This window comes from Anneissia japonica, unplaced genomic scaffold (genome assembly GCF_011630105.1).
Source record: "Anneissia japonica isolate Jap-2015-1 unplaced genomic scaffold, ASM1163010v1 scaffold5088_len281106_cov177, whole genome shotgun sequence".
NCBI lineage: Eukaryota > Metazoa > Echinodermata > Crinoidea > Comatulida > Comatulidae > Anneissia > Anneissia japonica.
In genome coordinates this window covers 132,907-156,040 of record NW_022714400.1, presented here as the reverse complement: position 1 = coordinate 156,040, position 23,134 = coordinate 132,907, and the positions used below count along the sequence as shown (strand labels likewise).

General features: G+C 32.8%; 1 protein-coding gene across 1 annotated transcript; it reads right to left on the bottom strand.

The window, feature by feature from the left end:
• Window positions 1–852: 852 nt before the first annotated feature.
• On the bottom strand, window positions 853–22,813 carry LOC117109015 (neural cell adhesion molecule 1-B-like). Its single transcript, XM_033251237.1, has 7 exons — window positions 22,582–22,813; window positions 20,210–20,287; window positions 15,689–15,887; window positions 13,985–14,098; window positions 10,189–10,302; window positions 9,406–9,618; window positions 853–4,166 (listed from the first exon to the last, which is right to left on the bottom strand). Exons 2-7 carry the CDS (start codon window positions 20,232–20,234, stop codon window positions 4,133–4,135), a joined length of 699 nt encoding a protein of 232 aa, XP_033107128.1. The 5' UTR covers window positions 20,235–20,287; window positions 22,582–22,813; the 3' UTR covers window positions 853–4,132.
• Between the last annotated feature and the right edge of the window lie 321 nt (window positions 22,814–23,134).

Genomic DNA, 23,134 nt, shown 5'->3' with positions numbered 1-23,134 from the left:
ACCCCTGAAATGTCCAACAGTACTGTATTAGAACATTCCATAATATGGAGGCAGTGACGTAACAAAGAGCCCAAGGCTCCTTCAGTCTCTACTAATGGAACGGACCCCTCGTCTGTCCTAGATTTTTCTTTTTTTCCACACATTCTGCTCAGTAAGTTGGGCGATGTCATATTGTTAAGCCGTGCACTCGTAACGACGACCCGTTCAGACTGCCACCAACAAACACAAACACAAACAAACACAGCGAGTGCCTGGCCTTACAACATTGGATTGAGGACTCAATTGAGCTGGTACAATATTTACCTGGATATGGGGATAATATCTATTGAAGATATTTTCAGTATAGATAATCTTGTTGTATATTACGTCAGTCATGAGTGCGATTCCATAGAAATCATGGCGTACATTGCCACTACATTGTTGATTGTTCACACAGAGCAGAAAGGGATCTGTTATCAGTGCGTGCGTGTGATACTTTCTCCATGGTGAAATCTGGAAAACGCCTCAAAAATTCACCTTGTAATGATCTATTGTAATTTTGACAGATCATTCTACATTATTTTTTGTGCATTATTTTTTTGTGTACTGTATTTGGTTGCATAAAAATGCCTTAATCCCTGGTTACATTTTAGTTGCTCATAAAAATCTATTAAATATTACAGTATTTTGAATCAATGTTTGTAAAGGTTAGCCTATGTAAAGTGTACAAATTTGTCTACACCTTCCCCCATGGTACTGTTTGTACACTTGTGAAAATGCTGATAATTGTGAACGACTCCTAATTCAGACTCAATTTTCACATGTAATGGATGTTAAAAACTCACAACAAAGAAAGAAGTAGACATATGCAAGTTTTCACTAAAATCACAACTACTTTATTACACACTAGACAAGTTCTCAAGGATTGAAAATTGCCTCGTTACCAAGATTGAAATATTACAATTCAACAATGAAATTAAACCCCTATCTAAACGTCAGTATTGAAATGTATGGACATGATGTAACCTACTTTAAAACACATTGGATTGTCTCACAATCTCATCCGAGTATTACTTTGAGGTAATGCACCTTTAATCATGAGGCATCTGCTTAAAAACTACTGTAGATGGCTTGGCATGTTGTTTAACCAATGCTTTTCTTTACATTAGTAACTTGGGCCTTAAAAAAACACCCTCTGGCCAATTTTCATTTTCCATCACGATGGTGAGGCCCTGTAATTTGATCCATACATTTTGGGGGAAATGCATGGCTTTTAAAATTTCTTTTCAATTTGTTCAATTTCATTCAACTGCTATCCTTCCTGTTATCCGAAATAGTAGCATAATTTGCAAAAACCAGTCAAAATCGCTTCCAGAAAAATACCCGTACCCAAGCTCTAGTTTACAGTTTTATGTTTTTTTTTTTTAAATGTTACAAAATCCACTTCCTTCAAAAATTTCCAGTAAAAATGGTGCACATGAAAAGTGCTGAGTTTTGTACAAGTTGCTAGATCTTCCAAGTGCATTTTAAGGATCAAATTAAATTGTTTACTTTTGATTGAACTTTTAACAACAACAAAAAAAAACTGCAACAGAAAAAACACACAAGTGCATCAATACCTTACTTTTCTGATTGCAGATCGATTATACGACTGCATAAAGAAACGATTATAAGTTTTAACAGTTGGCTGTCAACAAATTAAAGCCAATACAAAAAAGAATTTCTACTTGCTATCAAACAATTATAACACGTCATCGACTTTACTTTAAACATCAGATTTACAGAAATCGTATACAATTTATCATACCTATCAAGGGATAATTCCCATCACTAGTACGATAAATTTAATCCTTACAGTATAATATAGACAATGTATTACCATGCAGGGCTACTACCATAATAAACTCAATAATAATTATACTCAATAATTATAATCAGCATTATCGAGTGATTGCAATAATCAAGCTATAATAATTAATCTATGATCATTAATATAATAATTATGGATCTTTCAAGCCCTCCCATATCAAAACATACACATCTATAAGGACAACACAACCTAGAAATACCAGTAAACAAATTAAAAAATGCAAAATAACTTCTTCAAACTTTGACACAATCTTCAGTATTGGTATTGGCTTAGTCATTGTTGCCTTTGAAACAAAAAAAACGAAATTCCACAAGTGCTAACATTGGCTTTGGTATTTTTTATAATAATAATAATAATAATTAAATAATCTATGCTACAAATTTGTTAACTACACAAAACTTCATTTTTTTTTTCATTCATTTCTACATTTTTCTTTTTGACAGACAGACAATATGAGAATATAGTTACCATAAACCATTCTTGAAAATAACTATTCTACATGTTCAATATTAGAAATACATACACGAGTCTAGTGGATAAATAGGACCTATATAATGCATTGTAATGCTGTATATTTTATATTTCCTGTTGATAAAAATAGCATATTATGTAGCCACCTTTACACAAACTGATCATTTATTGTCTTTAAGGTGGGGCCATGTATATAAACAAGTTCGATAGGCCCATAGAGAATTAAAACTCAATTCTATCATCACAGGCAACACATTTAAATGTCCACAGAATATGAGTTATGTACAGTCAAAATGCACGAGAAGTCTCCACTTGGTAGACATACTAATGTTATGTCCAAATATTGTCCATTAACATTTTTCATTTGATACCACTTGCTCAGAGACCACAACCAACAATAAAATGCTCGGGTCATTACGTATTGCAGTGATATAGCTGTTCTGTGGTAAGTAAATGATTTGTGAGAATCGTTTGACATAAGAGGGCGCTGCATGCTGTAACCTATTGCTAAATTTATACATCATATTAGTAAATGGGACTGACAATCATCTAAACAGACTATACCTGGCTCATATGGTATTCTGTAGTATGTACAAACTCCTGAACACATTTGATGCGATTAAACTAAACCTAAAAGTTCAACCTGCGTGAAGTGATACAGGGTAAAGGGTAAAGGAAAAAAGAGGCGTAGCAAAAACTAAGTTCCACTGACATCTTATGTTTATTTTGCATCATTCCAAACATGCAGCAGGTTTCCATGGAAACAAATTTTTGTTTTTTTTCCCACTTGCATTTTATGCAAAAATTTTGAATTTCATAGAGGAAGTTAACGTGCAGAACGATGGTAGTGCCGATCCAGTTGACACAATCAACATGGGTTTCTTCAGCAACATTCATATAGTACTCCATATATGAACTGTACATAGTATATATGAACTGAATATTTCAGACGATTTTTTTTATATTTTGCTCTTTATAAGGACATATGTATGATACGTATACATATTGTATATTGTGCTATATGCATAGCATACATAGTAGTACCGGATCTGCGAGTTAACCTGCTGCAACTCACATAGTCGTCCTCATTCTCTTTTCATTCATTTAATCTTACATACTTGCACTTGAAAACAATATAAGAAAAACATCCTAACTGATCCTATGTCTACATTATCTCCAGGAGAAATTTTCTGATTTATCTCGTTTGACATTTAAATTGATGTAAAAATCAAAAGACTTTCAAATAATGTAACGACAAACAGTTGAAAGGTCATCATAAAAACTTGGCACACTCATCTGTATCTTTATACAATTCACAAAAATCAAGCAAATTTAAATCCATTTTGATCAAAATAATTGTGAAATTCTATCAATTATTTAAGGATTTTTTTTTTCCAAAACAACAATTTATGATCCCCTTAAAACCTAAATTTAAAAGGTAACTAATTTTAAAGGGGAAATATATGCATTAAACATTTTTATAGAAAAAGATCCATATTGTAACACATGATACCATTAGCAAGAGCAAAACACTAGGGGAAAGAACACCTCGTCATGTGACTGATCCGGTACTCGTGATTGGTTGAAATTCAAAAGATTATGATTCTAACTAATTGCCATTGTCCAATCACAGGTCAGCTGACAAACAACTTTTGATAAATATTTCATAGTAATGTATCAATCATTCAATTTTTAAGGAAAAAAATTTCTTTACGTAGAATCTTGCACGATCATTTTTCCAATAATTTAGAAATGTTCTTCCTTGTAAAGTGATAGTAAAGACGATTGTAGAGCTTCCTAGTTTTGTTCTCATCAATAGTCAACATACTCAGGATCAGCAAGCTCACTGCAACAACAAAATAAGTTGTTTAATTGGTTATCAAATCATCAAAAATAATTTTATAAGCTAATAATTATAAATATTACGGATTAAGTATATTAATGTGAAAGTGTTCTACCCTTGGAGGTTTTATAAATTTAAAGCTCATAAAACAGCAGTGTATACATTACTGTATAAGCTAAAACAAAAAAATGATAATACAACTTAGGCAAGACTTAGTCCTCGTTTCGCAAAACTAACTGCCCATTGATGATTTCTTGGCCAGTAAGTACACATGCTGCTGTGCAAAATTGTGCACTGCCATTGAATATCCTGATATATACATTAATTTTTTGCTTCTGAAGTAGGTATGAAGCTTACATCGCCACACCACATATGATATCAAGTGAGGTGCACTCAATTCGCTAACAAGGTAAAAATGAGTCTCGCCAAAACTGTTTCATCATAACTAGGAAGACACGAAATAAACAGTGAGATCAAACAATGGATGAAATAGCAACACATAATGGTAGTGGTTCATCATGATATCCAAGTGTTTGAAATCACAAGGTCAAGCAAAAATTGAAGGGAATATTGAAAATTTGGGAATAGAGTACTGTAGGTTAGGTTAGCAAAAAAAAAAAAAAAAAAATAGTTTATGTTAGAAAAAAAAAAAAAAAAAAAAAAAAACATTAAAAGAATAAACAATTGAGATACTGTACCATAATTATTCAAATAGGGCATTTATTCAATGAGAGGCATTAATTTTTTTGGGTGTAAAACAGATACATGTGTATACTCAAACACCACTTAATTTCACTGTAAATGTGAACTACAGCACAATTTTACTGTGAAAATGTGTTACTGTTGAAGGCAATATTGAAAATTTGGGAATACTAGGCTAGGTTAGTATTCAGGGAAAAAATAAATGCCCTGAGGCGATTAATCGAGGGAGTTGTTTATTTAAGGGGTCATTTATTTGAATATTATATATTAGGATATCACATCATTATCAGTGCAGTGACATTCATAGAAATACATAAAATTATCTCATTTTATATATACAGTACATAAAAAAACCCAAAAAAACACAACTGAAGACTTTATGCTAAAATAAAAAGTTGTATTTTGTTACTAACAATACAAACAGTATACAACATCTTAAATTTCCCAACCATGCATCAAGATCTGAAGATACTAGCAAACTTACTGTAGTATCATATTTATTCGAAATACACAACCTATCAAAATTAACGGAATATTACATAATATAATACAGTACTGGATTTTCAAAACTAATAGGTCATTCATAGCATGACGCACAAACTATATGCTAATGATACAAACAGCATTAACAGAAAATAGATCAAAAGAATAACCAAAGAAATATTACACACACAATTTTTTTTAATGACGTAGTAACATATCCATATATGGACATGTCATATCATATGCATATATGAACATGTCATATATGAACATGTCATATATATATATACATACATATATATAAATGGAAATATATTCATGAGCAAATCATGGGTATTTGTCATAAAATTTGATAGTGTGGATAAAGTTTCAGAGAATCTGTGAACATCATTGTAGCATGACTATAGTAGAATTACAATACTTAGTTTGTGCCTACACAACTACGAATATACAATAAGTTTGACTGCTATGTGTCCCACATTCACTTTTTTCTCCTACACAGTAACTACGTTATTGTAAAAAGAAAAAGATTAAAGAGAATAATATAATATTACAGAGGAAGATAGTAAAAGTTGAGAGAAAAGAGAAGATATAAGCAGAAGGATAATGTAATGAAGTATGGTGCACACACACAAACCATGCGTTTGAGTCAAATCCGAAGCCCACACAATCATGTTTTGTAATATATATTTTATATATAAAATCATATTTACACACAAATACCAAATGCAGCGTAAATATCAGATGTCAAAAAGATCAATCCAGGTGGGAAAAGAGAGAGCAGCTTAGTTCAGTCAGCTAATCTGGTGGTAGCCGCTGTGTGCCCTGAACCTTGGAGATCTCTAGGTCCCCGGTTCAATTCCCATCGCTGCCTCTCCTTGTGTTTCAGCTAGAGGGCTGAAATACAAGTTACAATTATAGCGCACCATCTTTTGGATGAGGCGTTTAAGCCGTTGGTCCTGTGTACATTTATGGCCCATGTGCATGTTAAAGAACGCAGTACACTCTTCGGAAAAGAGTAGGGGATTGTCTCCCGGGGTACTGCCCAATCACCACCAGAAGGAGCCCACTGGAAATAAGTCTTCTTCTAGACTTTCGTGGGCTATTCTTGGTGTTTACACCGAATAAATCCAAGTAAATCTAAATCCCTTTCAACATACAGTACAACAAAACATTTTTGAAGGGTTAAGTAAAGGCAGTGGGTTATTTGTTACGCCAGTCTTAAACAAATTCCTAATTCTGATTTGGATGCTGTGTCCTAATCAAATCCATACATATAACAACACCCAATCAGAATTGTGATTTTGATTAAGATGAATGTACCTTAAGAAACCCTTAAAAAAAAAATAAAAGACTATCTACCATTCCGAAGGAATCTTCTGTTTATGAAAAAAAAACCCATTGGCGTTCATAAGGGAATCAATCTTATTTGACAAAAACATGCCTAAATATGGTCATGATGACATCACATCATGACCATATATAGGCACATCATGACTATGGGCATACAATAGTTTTTTTTTCTAAGAAAATTTGATAGTTTGGACAAACCTTAAGCGGACTCTCTTATATCTAGTAAAAAAATGGGAACTTTCACCTGAATTGATTCATTTTGACATCACCTTATCAACATGGGCAGTACAGTAATATATACACACCCTAGGCATAACAATACCCCTATCAAACTGTGTTTGACTTGCTCTATATTGAACCAAACGCAGGCTGCGTTTGATTTTAAAGAACAAAATTTTAAAAAATACTCATCAACTCACAGTAAGCAAGATAATTACTCTGCTGTTCCGTCACTCCCGCTGTTGTCATAGAGACGAGGAGGAAAAAGGAACAAAAATGGTAAAGTTAGTATCGCTGAGTGTAAACATGGCTCTTTGCCAACAACCTACTACTTTGCAAAAGCAGAAGCCATGCAGCATGCTAACTTTGAAATAATAGTAATATTTTAAAATTTGTTTGATGGATGGTCCCCTAAAAGGCCATTAAAATAATTCTAATATTAACTTGCTTATTTTGCAGTAACATACAAATTATTAAATTGAGCTCAGTCGGCTAAACTGGTGGTAGCCACTGTGTGTGAGCTGAACCGTGGAGACCTTTTGGGTCCCTGGTTCAATTCCCATCACTGCTTTCCTTGTATTTTAGCTGGAGGGCTGAAATGCAAGTTAAGATAGACGAGATGAGACGTTTAAGCCGTTGTGCCCCAAGTTCACAATACAGAACGCAGTACACTCTTCGTAAAAAGAGTACAGTACTAGATTTTCGCCTGGTGCACTGCCCAATCACCACTAGAAGACCCCACTATAAATAAGTCTTTTATGGGTTATCATTGGTGATTACACCAAATAAATCCAATCCAGCATAGAATACATTGAATTTTAAAAAGTGTACACGGATTATACTGGATAGTGTTAATAAAACACTTCCAGTGACTGGAAATGTTTCTATCATTTTTCGCTGTGAAATTATGGGTAATACAATTTATTAATTTCAAAAATTATTTTTATCTTTTTTTGGTATTTTTCATGGGACAATACATCTTTAAGGAGTAGCATAGGTCTCTACTGAAATTTTCCTTTTTTATATTGCTTTATATGTTTATTCCAAGATACATACTGATACTTTTCAAAATAATAAAATTGTAAGATAAATAAGAACAGAAAAAAAAAAGGGAAAAAAACTCCTAAAGATGGTTATGGCAGCATTGTTTGTCAGAATTAAAGGATCCCAATCGGAATTTAAAAGTTATTAGTGGATTTTATTAACATATAGCGGATTTTTTAAAAATATGTTCAATCATTGAATTGATCAAAATGCTTTGTTGAAACCCTTGTAATTCTAGGTCAATTTGTTATTTAGATTCCAATCCACCTGCAATTAACTTGAATTAATTGGAGGACACTGAATAAAACAAAAAATACATAGTATATATGGACTACTATATAGGACAGTATACTGTATAACTACTATAATATAAAGTATAGATATACAACTTTAACCATAATCGGATTAAAATATGCACTTACATGAGCAAAGTATATAATGTACACCGTTACCCACATTTCAAACATGCAGTGAACTGTTTCTATTGCCAGTGGATTAGGTTTACAATTAGTGAGGTTAGTAAGTGGATAATGTTAGTTGCAGATGCAAATTGAAAAGTTACATTTAGGTTATAACAGAGCTAATACAGGATATAAGGCGCCCTCTATATAAATTCAATCTAACTAGAGAACGCCCTCTATCCATTTAAACAGTAAAGTCATAGCTCTACTTTTTAGGTTCTGAATGTTAATTATGTTAATAAACAGTCTACAGTCAATATATAATACTGTAGCAAGTGCAAGAGGGCAAAATATATCTATTTGTGACTCACAATAGACACATACACCTGATAAAATGAGTCACAAATGACATAAAACATAACTACTAAACAACAGTCAAACATTAAGCACAACAAGCTCTACACTTCTTAAATCTGAATTGCCAATTAATTTTGCAAATGTTTATTTTTTTTTTATTGTTAATGATTGGAACCAATGAAAAAGTGATTCGATTTTTTTTTTTACAAAGAGATGCAGGGAAAGTTGTGTTTATACCCAGAATGCAGCAGTATACCGATCTATGTGTAGTTTCCGACATTTCATTTTGAGATACCAATGAACATGGAAAAAATCTTAATCATCATAATTTCTAAAAATTAATTTTTAAGTACTAATATTATTATTATTTTTAACAGATTGGCATAGAACTGCATTCAGGATTTCAGAATTCCAATAAAAAAAAAAAAAATGTGAAGGCCTATCAACAATGAATTCTGTCCACAATGATTCAACCATGAGTTGAAAATGAAAATGATAACACGAATATGGCAAATGATGATGATATAATGGTGGCCAACTTCTTTGTAATTCGAAAGGTTTTTTTTTTCTTAACTCGTATAAAGCTATAAAATTGCAGTTTGGGGTCCGAGGAAATGCGTTTTTTTTTAATGGTGGACAGGATTTATTGTATCTTGGCCTTATTATTAGCGGTTAACACACACCCTTTAGTTTCAGGCTTGTCTGTGGCGTTCTGTTCTGGGGTAGAAATGGATGGGGGCTCAGCAGGGGTCTCACTAGCAGGGCTAGTTGCAGGTGGCTCAGATTTTGCGTCTCCATCAGCTGCTGGTACAGGGTCTGCCACAATGGCAGCTTTATCCTGGTTGCTTAGCATGGGCGTTTTTTCATCCGTTTGGGGCGCTTGCTCAGTGTCTAATCTGTGAGAGGGTTGGGTGTAGAGATGCAAAGTGAATGAAAAATTCTACATTGCAAACGGGATGGCACACAGAAAACTAGCATTCGGTATGAAGTGATAACTTAACCGGGAGTGGACAATTATGTGTATAGTACATTAGGGTGATAATCATGTAGTAACATTCCACTTTTAATACATTAGGTTATCAGACTAAAGAAAAGTTTCAAATTTTTATGACAGAACGTAATTTCTATTTAAATTTGATAGAGGCTAAATAATGCGAAAGCAATACTTATATCACAACTACATTTAATTGAAACATTGGATTATCTTCTACGCCACTTGAGTAAGCAGAAAACATTTTTTCAAAGTAGTTGTAATAAAACTATATCATTTTTAAAGAGATAATTAAGTATATTTTGAATGGGAAAAAAAAAAAGGAAAAGAAAATAAAATGCAATTAGAAATTTTCCTGCATCCAAGCAGAGGGTGGAAGTACAAAATGTACATGAGCAAGTTAATCTTTGATCAAATACGCATTAGTTGACCTTCTAGTATTAATGGATGTTAATGTTAATCTTTTCTTACACACCCCATTAGTTTGTCCTTTTCTACAGGTGCTTCAGTTGGAGCGCTACCATCACCATCTTCCCGGATCTCCGAATAGGCAACCTTACCGCCTTTACCAGCTCCGGCTTCTTCACTGCTTGTGACATAGGGAGGAAAAGTGCGTCAACAATATAATTGTGCAACCAATTTACTATGTCTCCTGGTGTAATTAATTCTCATTTAGTATCAGAAAAACAGCCACCATAATCAATATGTTTACTACTGATATATTCAGCCCTCAAAAGATTTCTGTCTGGGACAAAATCTGTGAAATTATCAATATTACTATACTTGCATTGTATATTTAAATTGGAACAGAATTCTACTGTGTTAAATTCAGAGAGGCTTTATAAACACATCCACATGAAATCTGAATATCTGACACCAAATAAGAACCTGAAACACATACTTGTCAATGTGTTTGTTTAATATACAAGTGCAATAATAAGTGAGGATATTCATCTACATGCACCAACATTTATCATGTATTGGAATGCTTGATTAATTAATAACATGCTTTGTTAAATGTGAATATTCTACAAATATTGATGCATAAGTGAACCCTCAACCTTCCACTTCTGGTGATATAAACATTACAAAAATCACCTTGCTTTTTCACTACTCATCACTGAATGTATATTTAACAGCAGTGTAATTACTGTGGATAAATACAAAACAATATTACAACCTAAGCAACCCCTCTTACCTAGATATAAAACTGAGAATTTTAATAAATAATTCATTAAACTGTTGTCTTGTATATTGAAAATGATTTCACCGTATCAAGTAACTCCAAGAACAGCGTAAATTTTATAAATATCAACAATTAACAGTAATATACCTTTAATGAAGATTCAATACAATATTCTCTTAATTTGAAAGTTACTGTAATCACTGCATACTAGATACTTAAACTCAAAATTCCCATATTATTTAGAATAATTGTTTTTAAGTTAACGTTAGCTTTATGGTAGTTTTTTCTTGGTCTCCAATCTGATAATTTTTTGTAGAACAACTTTTGCTGGAACAAGTTTTACTATGTTAAAAAAAAGTTCAATTAGGTATATTATTATTATTATTATAATAGTAGTAAAGAGTAGCAATAAAAAAAATAATACCATATAACCATTAAAAATTAGTAAAATATTCCTTTGTAATATTACACTATATCATTGTTCTAAATTAAATGATGGCAAAATTGTATTATTAATAATCCATGTATTTTATTATTTCATATCATGAGTGAGAATAAATTTATTGGTCACAAGTTATACTGTAGAGAATGTTGATGGGCTATAGACAATGGTTTCGGATTTATTCTTTATTTCAGCGTTATTCTGATTTTAAACTTGTAATGGCTTCTATTAGGACCTCCCTTTCAAGTGCATATGACTCCACGAATGAACTCTTCTTAGATTTTTAGGAATATTTGTTTAAAAATTACCTGAATTTCAAGGAAAAGTGTCATAAAAAAATAAATACATATCAGTAATTTAAAAGAGATTTCTATCCGTCTTCCCATCTGAAGTTGATATCGAAATTATGAACGACACAAAAATAACTAAAATATAATGGGCATGATTTTAAAACCATACAAAGAAAACTAATAAAAAAGTATTAGTAAGTATCCATAATACATGTTAGACAAGATTAGAGGTGCGATATGGTACAGTTAATACATTTCTGCAGAAGAACTTAAGTTTAATGTATTAAAAACCACCAACACAAAATCTATGGTATTTACATACAATTTTGAGCTATAAATTTGATTTTCATTTGGTGAAATAGACCTTCCTACCCTTGGATATTTGGGAGCTTTCGATTGCACAACGACGGTAGGACATAGAACATAATGACGTCACTAAAAGTCACCTCGTCGAATAGATTCTGGAACGCAATTTGGCCAAATCTAAATATGCAGAGAACATAGGACGCCAGGTAGGACGGTCACGCATGAGCGATTCCGTTCTAGCGTCGTGTCATCACACAAATCAAAAGCTACTTATTACTAATATCCCACAAAACAAAGCAATAGCGTAAGATATACGTAATCCTGGCTATGTTCTGATTGGTCAATTATTCAGTTGATTGACTACTGAAAGGTTCATTGACCCCTAGGAATATTATAGCAGTCACAAAATTTAGTTGGGGCTGGGAAATTTGGGGTGGGCAGTTGGGTGTTCGTATCTTTTGTTCTTACTGCAAGATTCAGGTGTATTACCTGTCTCACCACACATGTTAACAATCCAAACATGTCCATGCTGTCATGTCCAGCATACAAATATTAAATCAAACAATAATATGAAAGTATAAACAAGTGCCATCTTTCGTCTGCATTTGCACTGTCAAAAAGTGTAAACCAAAGAAAATGAAGTAAAATACACGAATGGCTAAGAAAATAATAAGATTAATATTTCATAATAAAAAATATTACATAATATAAATCATATCAGAAAGTACTATTAGCATGTCACATTCGTATAATGAATCTAGAAGTGCTGATTCTCACCATAGAGGTATTTTAACAAAATACCTACATGGTAAAAGCAAGCATCCAGGGCTTGAAAGATCTGTTCAAACTGCATAGTTGTCAGTATATAAAGTATCAACAGAGTAATGAGTGAAATGAAAGAAAGGATCAGGAGATTGGAAAATAAAGTGAAAAGATATCATACATTAATATATAACTATCAACTCTACCAGTAATTTATTGTAAACTATGTTTATATCCTTTCATGTGACAAATACCTTGGATTTCCATATGAAGAATGACATCATCATAAACTTTTTTGGGCAATTCTTGGAAATTGTCACAGGTCGGGTGTATGTTTGTTCCCCCAATATAAATTAAGCACAAGTTATGTTATACACATTCTGTTTATTTTTGTTTGCTAATATTAAAAAAGTTGGATTTTTACAAAATTATTGAAGTTTTTTTTTAAAATTATTTATTGAATTCAAGATTTTTTTTAAATGATTTAAATACAACTGATCTACATTATATATCATAATTTTTAGTAAAATAAAATAGAAAATATATAAACATAAATGTCTAAAGATTAAACAAAACTATTATTAGTTTTGCATAATGGCTAAACTACAATGCATGCTATCTTATAATATCAGGTCAAGATGTAGTTGTATACGACCTGCTTTCTACTGTGCAGACCAGTGTTCATGGACATTAGTAATGATTCTATATGTAACTGGTCTAGTTTATACCTGAATATCTTCAAGCTGATCAGACTAATTTCTACTAGTTTCTTAGCATCTTTTAAAAATTAATATAGCCTCATTTGCATATCTTCATATACATGCAGGTGCACAAAGTTCAAATATAGCTGTCAAACTATGTATGCCAATATGCATACTTGCTTCAGCCATCGATTAGGTAAATAGTGCAAAATATTATAATAATGGGTGTAGGGGTTAGAGTATTATGCCACTGATCATAGCAATACACGACATCTTCTGTTACACAGCAATGCTACCCAGCTAAGCCCGAGTACCAAGCTTGTCAACTGATATCTAAATTTATATCTAATCTTATGACATTATATCTTCATTTGTGAACTAAAAATTATATTTAAATATGTGCACAGACAACTTACATCAGCTGTAATAATTGCTTGGTAACAGTTGCTAAGTAACAAAGCGATGTCATCTGGTACAGTGACAATGCAACATAGTAGTACTAGTTACTGATTTCAATCATTATAATGATTAGGTTATATTAATTATTAGATTATTAATTATTAGATCTAAATCTTCAGACACACCCATTGGCAGCAACATCACAACTATTTATCTCCTGATTGGCTGATTCGTCAGGTAGTGTAGCCTCATCCACGGTTGTTATCTGTTGACTTGTAACCGCACCGTTTCCCTTTCCCCTGCAGAAGGTACATTATCTTCACATTCTTAATACCGAATGAACTATCCAGTTCAAAGGCAAACTAATATATAAACAGGGACATTACTGGATGACTTGTCTTTATCTTACATTAACTTGTCACCTCTTAAAAGATTATGATGATAGTTTTACAGGTACGTTTAGTAAGCGGGAATCAATAATTATTAACTAGTACCACACAGACAGCAGCTAATTTCATTTGTACTGTTTGTTATATTTGAACAAAACAATCGCATGCTTACCGCACACAGTTTTGCATTCTAGTATAGCTAACAAACGCAACCTAATACAAATACTAAAGCAGTTATAAAAATAACAAATGCAATGATATTGTAATCCTCTCAACAATAAAAGCACATGAACTGTATATAGAATGCAGGACGGGGGCAGCAGGTTTATTTTTTGCTTATTTTTTATTTATATTTAATCATCATCTAATATTGAGTTACCCCACTTATGATTTGTTTTTAGAGGGATTCAAACCAAGAACACTGGGATAACTACAGCCTCAATGAATAGCCTACTACATTTAAAAACCAAGGGAGCTATTTACCAGCAAACCATTCAATAGTCCTGACTTTAAAAACAGGCCAAAATGCTATCATTAATTATCAAGATTATGAAGATATGATTATTGTCAGTTTTCTCAAAAACCAAATATATTATATAAGCTTTATGTTAACAACACACTTACCACTAGTAACTGAGTATATAACCGAGTATATAAATTATAAAGTAATATATAAATGTTATTGTTTAGTGTATATGTTCAATATGTTGCTTACAACAGATTTTAGAATTTTTAGAAACTAGCTTAATGTTTAATACATCAAAACAATACGAAAAACATTAACACAGAGCAACTGGTACAAAACAGTTAATGACCTTGTGTGACCTTCTTTCTCTCTAAAGAAAAGAACACGCTCTGTCCACACTATCAAATTTGTGTGATGAACCCATATATAGGCATGATAATGTTATTACACCCAAATATGGGCATATCACACCTATATGTCACATCAATTTTGATAGAGTGGACAACGCTTTAAAATTTAAAGTTTGGCAGGTTACTATAATCTATTAAATGCAATTTCAATTTATATCTGGATGATTAAATGATACAGTGACATAGCAGTAGCCATAACATCTACTCTAGAACTGAATGATAATAATTAATAACATAGTTTTGTCTGTCAACCAATCACAAAATTATGTTAAAGGCATTAGCTGGCAAGGCCTCTATAATCTATGTAAACGGATTCAAATTGATCACATGTATTCTTGAATACTAAAATATAAAAAGAAGTTCTTTGATTTTATTTATATTTCATTACTGTAATTTTATGTGTAAATAGATCATTTCACTTAATACAAAGAAAACATTGCCTTTGGAGCACTAGAATAAAACATAACAATGATCAACAAAAACAGTAAAAATCATTCCTGCTTATAGCTGTAAAATAAAATAACATAATATTATATATTTAAAAAAACTTTTTATGCAAAATAATCTGTACATTTATATTGTTGTAAATGGTAATTCTATGTAAGAAATGAGGGTATTACTTACTCTCCCAACTCTATCTCAGCTTTGTTGGGCGCTGGAGCGCTTCGTCCGCAGCAGTGTACACAGAAACACATTGTTAGTCCACAGTCGTTCACGATGCAGCACGAGATGTCAACCACAATTAAAACGATTAAAAACGCAGCAATTACTATCCCGATGATTGTTCCTTTATCCAAACCGGTACTTGTAGCTGGAGTACGTCCTGAATGATTAAAAATATTTCGATTTAATTAACATATATTTATAATCATTTGAAATACGAAAAAAAAAAAAAAAGAGCCAGTTTAACAAAGAGTTCCCCAACTAAATTAGATCCTGGTAACGAAGCTAAAATTGAGTAATTTAACGCCACACAGAATCTCAGGCCAGTTTTCCCATCCTGTCTGCTTTTCGGTACAATGTCAAGAACATACACTATACAATCTACAAATTACATGCTCAAAAAAAAAATGTAATATTGTAATGAAAGCACCAATAAATACTCATGATGTCAGTAAGATTAATAACGAAAATTGCACCAATTACATTAAAAAAAGTACAATATAGATCAAATGCTACAGTTTACACCCATCATATTACAATAAGAAAAGCATCTAATTTAGACTACCAACTAAACCAAAAAAAAAAAACAAAAACTGTTCACATACTATGCTATTAGCACATTAAAAATAATTGATGTATATAACTTAATGTATAAAATAAAAAACAATTAGAATAGTTATATGGTTGATGAACTTAAAATAGTGCATATTGTTACATAATTTGAGATAGGACATTGTTTTTAGTAGCACAAAGTTACTAATTTAATTAAATTAAAGAGTAATTTATTTTTTTTTTATTTTTTTTTTTTAATAATAATATATTATTTTCTGATTTTTTTTTCTTCTATCCTGTTTTCCTACGTTTTTGCACAGTGGTCTTGATCTTCTTCAAGATTTGTGGAAGCATAGATCAAAGATGTGCATATTACGAAAAATATTTTAGTGTTTTATCGTTCTCTTTCATGTCGTGTTTTCTTTTATTTCAATGTAGATTTTTGATGTGCTAAATGGTATTGTGATTTTGTGATCATTATATTTTCCAATACTTTTAATGTATATTTCTTATGTATTTTAAATTTTTTTTTTGTAAATGTATATTTTAAAATTCTGTACAGCGCTGGTGATCATTTTAAGTCTTTGTTTTGCGCTTTATTAAATAAAGTTATTATTATTATTATTAAAATGTGATGTCAATCTAAATATATTGAATATTAATAAATGGGTAACAGTTTTTACACAATTTGTGCTTTCTAAAGCATTTCCAACCAGCTAAACCTAGGTGCAATACATGAACAATTTTCACTCTCAACCTGTAAAATTACAGAAGGTTGACAAACAAAAATGCATAAACCTCGGCGGGGGTCCGATTGTATAGCAATGTGTTTAGAACTCTAAAACAATTGCAGCACTGGTTCAAATCTCAAGAGTGTTAAGTGATTTTTCATAATTTTTTTTTCATACATATGATTTAATTTACTTTCTAAATTCAATCAGTTCTCTTGTCAAAGAGGAACAGCTATGTTCTGTTTTAACAACAGACATAGGGCGCATTCAGATTATGTACTCGGCATAAAATGTTTTCGTAACATTATGTTCTCGGCACATGTTTCACATACCACACCGAACGAAAATGTTTTCGAAATACGATCGTTCAGATTATAAAACCATGTTCTTGGCATTTATGCATGTGTAACATTTTAAGAGGAGCTTAGATTCACTGTAGGCTTTAAACCAAACCCAAGTATAGGCGCAAGCAACATCATGCCATTGTCAGAAGTAATCGGTATATCCGCAATTTTGATGCTTTAAGATATTGCTAATGATATCCCAATCATCCAAGTTAAGGTTCCGTGGTCTTGTAGTTATGCTCTAACATTATGTTAATAACCCAACATCGTCAAACATCCGCCGTATTTTACCCTTGTTTCTTCACCTCAAACAGAGAATGAACAGAGTAATGTTACAGCATTTAGAAATCACACTGATGACTCTCCAGGAAATGACCGAATTGTATACCATAAGGAGACAAATGTGGGTTCGACCACGTCCACGGAATTGGTGGGAGTATGCATTGACTACTTTCAATGATGCTGACTGGAAGACGCACTTTAGAATGAAGAGGAGAACCTTCAACATTCTTGTTGATAGAATTCGTCCTTATGTGCAATATGAAAACACCCAATTCCGCAATGCCATACCTCTTCACAAGCGTGCAGCAATTGCACTTTGGCGTCTTGCTACTCCAGATGCATACAGAACGATTGGGGAGCTCTTCACTGTAGGGACATCAAGTGCTTGTGTAATTACACATGAAATTTGCGGAGTAATGCAAGACCATCTACTACCTAGTCTTATTGCATTCCCACGTGGAGAAAACCTGCAGGAAGTTTTAGAGGGATTTCAACATGAGCTCAACTTCCCACAATGTGTAGGAGCTATTGACAGCAGTCACATAGAAATATCAGCCCCTTCAGAGAATGCCAAGGATTATGTAAACCGTAAAGGTTTTCATTCTGTCATACTGGCTGTCTCTTATACACATCTAGATGTGTATAAGAGACAGGCACCTTGAAAGGTGGACAATCCAGGCAAATATTTTAATACGCTTGCCCAATCTTATTGCCATTTTGTATAATTTCTTTGACACCATTTCTGCTTACAATATTTTCACAGGTTTACTGATATTCTAGTGGGGTGGCCAGGGTGCGTGCATGACGCAAGAGTGCTTTCAAATTCCTCTCTGTTTCAAAGAGCTCAAGCAGGAAGGCTTCTTCCAATGGTATTACCTCCTTAAATCTTGCTTGATTTTCATATTCTGTGTTATCTGTCTTCGGATAAGTGATTAATCAAAATTAAAGCAACACCATCATTTTATGTTTTATGTAACTTAATATTGATTTTCATACAATGTACAGCAAACTGCAGAGATAGAAGGTGTCCAGGTGCCTCTCTTTCTTATTGGCGATCCAGCCTATCCGCTCCTGCCCTGGTTAATGAAGGGGTTTTCTGACACTGGCCGCTTAACCCCTGATCAACATCGCTTCAACACTACATTAAGCAGTGCACGCATTGTTGTAGAACAAACATTTGGAATGCTGAAGATGCGCTAGAGAAGCATCTATAAGCTTAATGAAAGCAAGGTAAAAAGAAAATCTAGAGATCTACACTGAGATTCTTCAATTATGGAGCAAAATGTGCTTCTATGTACTTTGTTTTCTATTAAGTTTACAAAGTTTTCTTCTTCATTGTGCCAAGTATTTAAGTTCAGGAAAACAAAATAGAAAATTATAAATGTTATACAAAAAAAGTGAAGAAACAGACATCTAGGCATTTGTGTATGTTCTTATAAAAATTAATGATTTTTCAGGGTGCAGAATCACTTCCTCCTACTTCTTTCAGGTTGAAAATATCCACCTAGTCACTGCTGCCTGTGTACTTCACAATCTTTGTGAAGTAGAGCGTGATGTCATAGACTTCAACATCGAAAATGTGTTGGAATGACCAACCACCAGTAGAGGACATGAACAATTCCCAGGCATATAGAAATGCACTTGTACGCCATTTTAGTCGTAATGAATAAAAGAGTACAGACTACAAAAATTGACGTATACCGAGAACATGTGCCGAGAACACAGTCTGAATGCAAGGATAGTAAGTCTAGTTTAATTATCATTATCATCATTATGCTTTCCAGAGGGATTTCAAGTTTTCTTTACGTTGTTTCAAATTTATTTATTTTATTGGAGTTGAGCCATGATAAAAATTAATTTACTAATGCTCTATATCTCTACAGTTCTGTTTTAAATGTTATTGTTAGTATTATATAACATTAGACAATACAGTAAATAAATTGAACCGTAGATCAGATTATGAAACATTAAAACACACATTTACATGTTCATACATTACTTACATAGTTTTGAATTTGGTTAAAATAGAGAAACAGCAGCAGCATCAATTTAAAGAAAAAATACAAATTTGAAATGGAAAAGAAAAATTAAGCAATGTGACCAATTTTTAAGCGTGGATGATAAAACTCCTGTCCACACTAACACATTCTGTGTAACAAAGTATCTGATGATGTTGTATCACATAAGCCCTTTTCACACCAAAAATGGTCTTGGTGAAAGGTTCTAAGCAAATCGGTTTATGACAAAATGTAACCTAGCCTTAAACTAGGATTTACTTGGGTCAGACTTAGCATTTCTAGATGAAAAACACTATATATTAATTAATGATGTCACACCATAAATATGATGATGTCATTTCACACCGGTCAAAGTACAAAGTTCACATAATGACTGATAGTATGGACAGAACTTTAGGGAAAAACAAAATTAAACTGAATTATTAATAATATGAATAATTAAAATCTTTAATAAAATGTTTTGATTCTGAAAAGAAAAGGATGGTTAGAGCTGTTATAACATGGAGTTGCCAAAAAAATAGTCATTCAGCAAAAGGCCAAAGAATCTAGTAAAACCTGTAATAGATCTTGCAGTTGTCATTTTCGCAGTGTTATAATTTCTACTTTTCGTAGCTGATGAGGAGGGTGTCAAAGCTAGTTACAGGATGAGAGGAGAGAAAACACATTATTTTCATCATCATGCAAAATCATAACTACCGTATATACTCGTGTATAATGCTGGGTACTCACTGTGTCGTACACGACGCCGTCTGTCGTTTGTCATTAAAATTGATTCGTTGTGCACGCGTCGTGGCGTTCTTCATAGAATCATGTTGGCCGACAACCGTTGGGTGCAAATGAATGCCTGGCTTAAGGCGACCCACATTTATCCCCAAGCTCGAGAAGATTTTGGACGATTTGTGTACGTTGGGCATATAAATAAGACAACCCCTTATTCTATCGTCAAAATTCCTACATTTTTTTCTGCCTTTTATGGTCTTGATAGTGCATCTAGCTGACTAAAAATGGAGCCAAATGCAAGGCGAATCTTCTAAATAATACCATTTTTTTTAGTTGTTCATCAAAATCTTATTTCTCAGTACTTAAAATTGCGTACATTCATACTAACATTTAGTAGCTTTAGTAGAATTGCAGTAGCAAATTAATGTGTTATGGACGATCCGCATATAAGACGAACATGATAAATGATCTAAAATTTGTATGCTGTGCATACCCCGTTTTTCGATCGTAATTTACGATTTTAGGCCTCGTCTTATACGCTAGTATATATGGTATATGGAACTATGCACACATCTAATGCCACACCAAGCCAGGCCTGGAATTATAAGCAAAAATGATCTCAAAATTTAACCCAAGCCAGCAGAGCACAATCCACACATCAATGTATATTAGACTGCTAGAACCAATATCACTAAAATTAAACCCTGCCATAACATGGTGCAACTCCTGGGAAACTGATTTGCAACTCCTTGGAAACTGAAATAATTGATTGGAATATAATATTCTTTTCCAAAAGTTCAATATTATAATGAATTGCCTGCTGTAGTAAATACAGTTGCAATTTCACACTTCTGGTATTTTGTGCAAATTTAATCATTTGCGATAAATTTTCAAGTTAACCATAGTGTTTTATCTCATTACAGTCTGTTGTTATACATGCGATTAGGCGATGCAGCCAATTTTAGAGCATAGGAGCTTAACTGTAAAGCCCTGACCGCACTATCACATTTTCTGTAGCAAATATCTGTAATTCGGTGGTTCCAATTTGGAAGAAGTCACTACCAGGAGATCTGGTTCTGGTGAGCTTTCGTAACGCATTTTATTTCGCTGCACATGCTGATACCCATTGGCATCAACTTCTGTGAGACGATTGATAAGGTAGTCAAACATGCAAATATGAATTTGCAGGAGATGGGATTATTTTCCGGGAAGATTCTTGCCATGCTTGTGGAAGTGACCTTCCTCATTTGCAGAATCACAAATTCCAACAGACTTGGGATTCCTAGTGAATAACACATAAATGTGCATGATGGTGTTACATGTACACCCATTAAGAATATGATGTCACATCATAGCCATATAAAAATACGATGATGTCATATCACGGCGAAGAACATGTCATATCACACCCATATGAGGTGATTCCATGTCACGACAATAAATATGTTATATCCAATGTATACAAAATACACATAAACATAATAGTGTGGACAGGACTTAACAGAAAAAAAAAATTATGAATAATTAATTTCATAAAATGTTTAGTTTATCAAAAGAAAATGGTAGCGCCAACAAAACTTTCATTCTGCCAAAAGCAAAATAATCTGTCTTAAACCTGAAGTAGATCCTGCAGTTGTCAGTTTTCCAACAGTGTTATAATTTCTACTTTCTGTAGCTGAAGAGGTTCTTATAGCTAGTTGCAAGACGAGGACAGAAATAACATTATTTACATCAGATAAAAACATACCGTAAATGCTCGAATAAGCGGCGCTCTCAAATAGATGTGGAGCAGACTCATTGTATTCAATATACAGTAGGCACCAATATCAATATATAGTATGTTTGCTAAACAAGGTATATAAAGTGTCTATGTATCTTGTTTGTGTTTAAATATTCTAATCTATGTTCTTGAGAGAGTAAAGGAGAAAAGGACTTTTATGATAAAAGACAGAAAGAAGAAATGTTTTGGACATGTACTTAAAGGAGATGGTCTTTTGAGAGATATTGCTGAAGTAAAGATAGAAAAGTGGCCTCGAGGAAGAGAGTAATGTTTTTAGAGTACCTGAAGGAAATAGATGAAAGCTACTGTATGCCTTCATGAAACGTAAATCATGATAGAGAAAATTGGAGAAATTGACTGTGAACCTGCCAGGAGGCAGAAAACAGATGATGTGCATGACATTACATTATAAAGATTATATACTAACTTGTAGGCTCATGCTTCGCTCCAGCAGTGGAAAAATCAAACTCTGTCCGGTCACCTGGCCCGATAGCGTTTTCGGCCCACAATTCTAACCTGTAATCCGTGGCTTCTTCAAGGTCAATGATTATGTATTGATTGACATCTTTGTTGACAGGCTGAGGGCTGGACTTATCCCCATCAGGTACAACTTCATTAGGTCTGTTAGGCTGAAAGAGTCCATCATATAAATCATTCAATACCTACTTAACTATAGGTTCCTGTGTAGATAGTGCCATGTCTAAAAATGACAGGGTTCTATCATTAACACATAGAATGGCTAAAGAGATTGGGGTAGATTTTTTTAGTATTGGACATATTTACATTACTGTAAACAAATGAGGTTTACATCAAACCTTACTACACCATGTTTACACTCCTACAAAGTTATGAAATTGTGATTTGGTTTGTGTTTGCCAGAAACAGTAGATGATCATTGAGAACCCCATTTAAGAATAAGATCAATATAGTGGTAATGATAACATGAATATATATATATATATATATATATATATATATAT

Coding starts and splice junctions, on each gene's coding strand:
- LOC117109015 (XM_033251237.1), bottom strand. CDS start 20,234: ATGACAACTGCAAGATCTATTACAG. Junction 14,099..15,688: donor GCTGAGATAGAGTTGGGAGA/GTAAGTAATACC, acceptor TACCTTCTGCAG/GGGAAAGGGAAACGGTGCGG. Junction 10,303..13,984: donor TGTGATGTTGCTGCCAATGG/GTGTGTCTGAAG, acceptor CTATGTCACAAG/CAGTGAAGAAGCCGGAGCTG.